This window comes from Hylaeus volcanicus, unplaced genomic scaffold, assembly GCF_026283585.1.
Source record: "Hylaeus volcanicus isolate JK05 unplaced genomic scaffold, UHH_iyHylVolc1.0_haploid 12059, whole genome shotgun sequence".
Classification (NCBI taxonomy): Eukaryota; Metazoa; Arthropoda; class Insecta; order Hymenoptera; family Colletidae; genus Hylaeus; species Hylaeus volcanicus.
The window spans coordinates 1,085-2,983 of NW_026533048.1; the positions used below are offsets into that span (position 1 = coordinate 1,085).

Sequence of the window (1,899 nt, forward strand, 5' to 3'; positions counted from 1 at the left end):
TTGTTGCCTTATCGTGGCAAAAAGATTTTCCAAACTATCTTGATTTAGACGTCGTGTTTTTAAGTACTGTATGTTATATTGGCTTTGTAATTTGTTAGAAAGTTGTATAATACTATTTATCGTTAAAATCCATCCTTTTATACACGGTGGTACTTTCATATTCAAAAATCTAATGGATTCTAATTTTGTTAGTATATCTTCCAGAAATATATTGTGCCCACTATTATTGGATATTGCGAAGTTCATTTTCTTTCTTGTCGTTTTGTCTTGTAATAAACTATTGCATGAATCGAATAATCTGTCCATATCTAAAATAAATTCTTCCGTACCGCTATTTTCCGACGGAAATTCATTGGGAAAAATAGCTTTATAACATAGTAGTGCCGTGTACGCAGCTTCACTAAATATTTATGCCGCTAACGAAACTTTCATTTTGGTAAAATGAGTCAACTCAAAACGGCGATTGTTTAATTTTGGTACCAAATTTAGAGGCCGTTTTGAATTTAATGCAAACATTTTATAGATATCCCCCCAACTTGCTATTTTTCCATTATATTCAATGTCACTTTTATTAAAATTATTTCTAACTGATTTTAATAAATGGGGAGGGTCAAATATGATAAAAATTTTCTCAGACTTGTAATAAAAATATGGCTTTTGGGGGGTTATATTTAAAATTTTAAGTAATCCAACATTCCGGGGTCCTTGGTCGAAGACAATTACTTTCGGTATTAAACCCATTTCCCATACTTTTGCGACTGTTTTCTGAATTATATTCTGGGTTTTATCAGAATTTCCTGCACTAGACAAAAACCAATACCCTAATGTCTGTTTTGCATTTTTATTGATCCATTTGATCATGCATGTTAACGCAGATGTCGCGCATTCCGGCTGCCTTGTATCTCCGTCATCAGCCACACCACGAAATTGATCCATATGTGGATCATAGTATACTTCATTATATAAATGGATTTCATCGAAAACCAGCGAGACTACTTTGTCTTCGACAGCATAAGTCAAAAATTTGGCTTTTAACATGTTTAATACTTGCATATTTACACAGGGGTAAATATGAAATGTTTGTTGATATGAACGTAAAGTCCGTATTGTCGACAAACATAAAGACTTCCTCAGAAATCTGTACGCTTTAAGAGAATGATAGTATATGGATAGAGCAAAATCTTTTAACCTATCGTCGTACCTTCGTCTATATTTACTAACGTTTCTTAGCTTTATCTGTGATAATATTAACGTCTGCGCATCAGTGGAAAGAGCCCGTGATGCTTCTTTTAGCAATTGTACTTGGTACTTATGTTTTCTTTCCTTCTTCTTTAGCTGCTTCTGCCTTAATCTGTTGCCCTTGCTGCGTAGATTGTGTGTAATATGTTTAAATCTTAAAAGTCTCGTGGTTTTTGGCGAAAAACACTGAGACGATGATACACGACGCCTACTTGTGATTGAAGTCCATGGAGCACATGTCATACCTGCAATACAAAACTTCCATTATATTTCACTGTTCATGTAGAAATATTTTCATGAAATTTATTTTTCTTATTTTTACAAATTTTTTATTACAAATGCATTTTAATGTATCATATATCTTAAATCAGAGACCACAACTGTTACAACCAAAATAAAAAACAGTTTTTTAAAACTTAGTACTGACTGCCTTCCACTTAAATAAAAATTAACTGTGCCTTGATGACAACGAAAATTTTTCAACAGCTATTACTGTTGGTCTCTGTCTTAAATATTATATAATATTTTAGAATTGTAGAATATTTACGATGTAATAAATCTAGAGACGCGGTAGCGTCTCGACGACAAGTACATGACAAATTATAACCACCGTATATGCCTGACGCTGGCGCTACCGCGTATATAATATAATACAATTTA

The 1,899-nt window shown here is 32.9% G+C and overlaps 1 protein-coding gene across 1 annotated transcript; it reads right to left on the bottom strand.

Moving 5' to 3' along the window:
• Positions 1 to 408: 408 nt before the first annotated feature.
• On the bottom strand, positions 409 to 1,503 carry LOC128882547 (uncharacterized). The gene has a single exon (XM_054134174.1). It carries the CDS (start codon positions 1,480 to 1,482, stop codon positions 409 to 411), a length of 1,074 nt encoding a protein of 357 aa, XP_053990149.1. The 5' UTR covers positions 1,483 to 1,503.
• Positions 1,504 to 1,899: the final 396 nt, after the last annotated feature.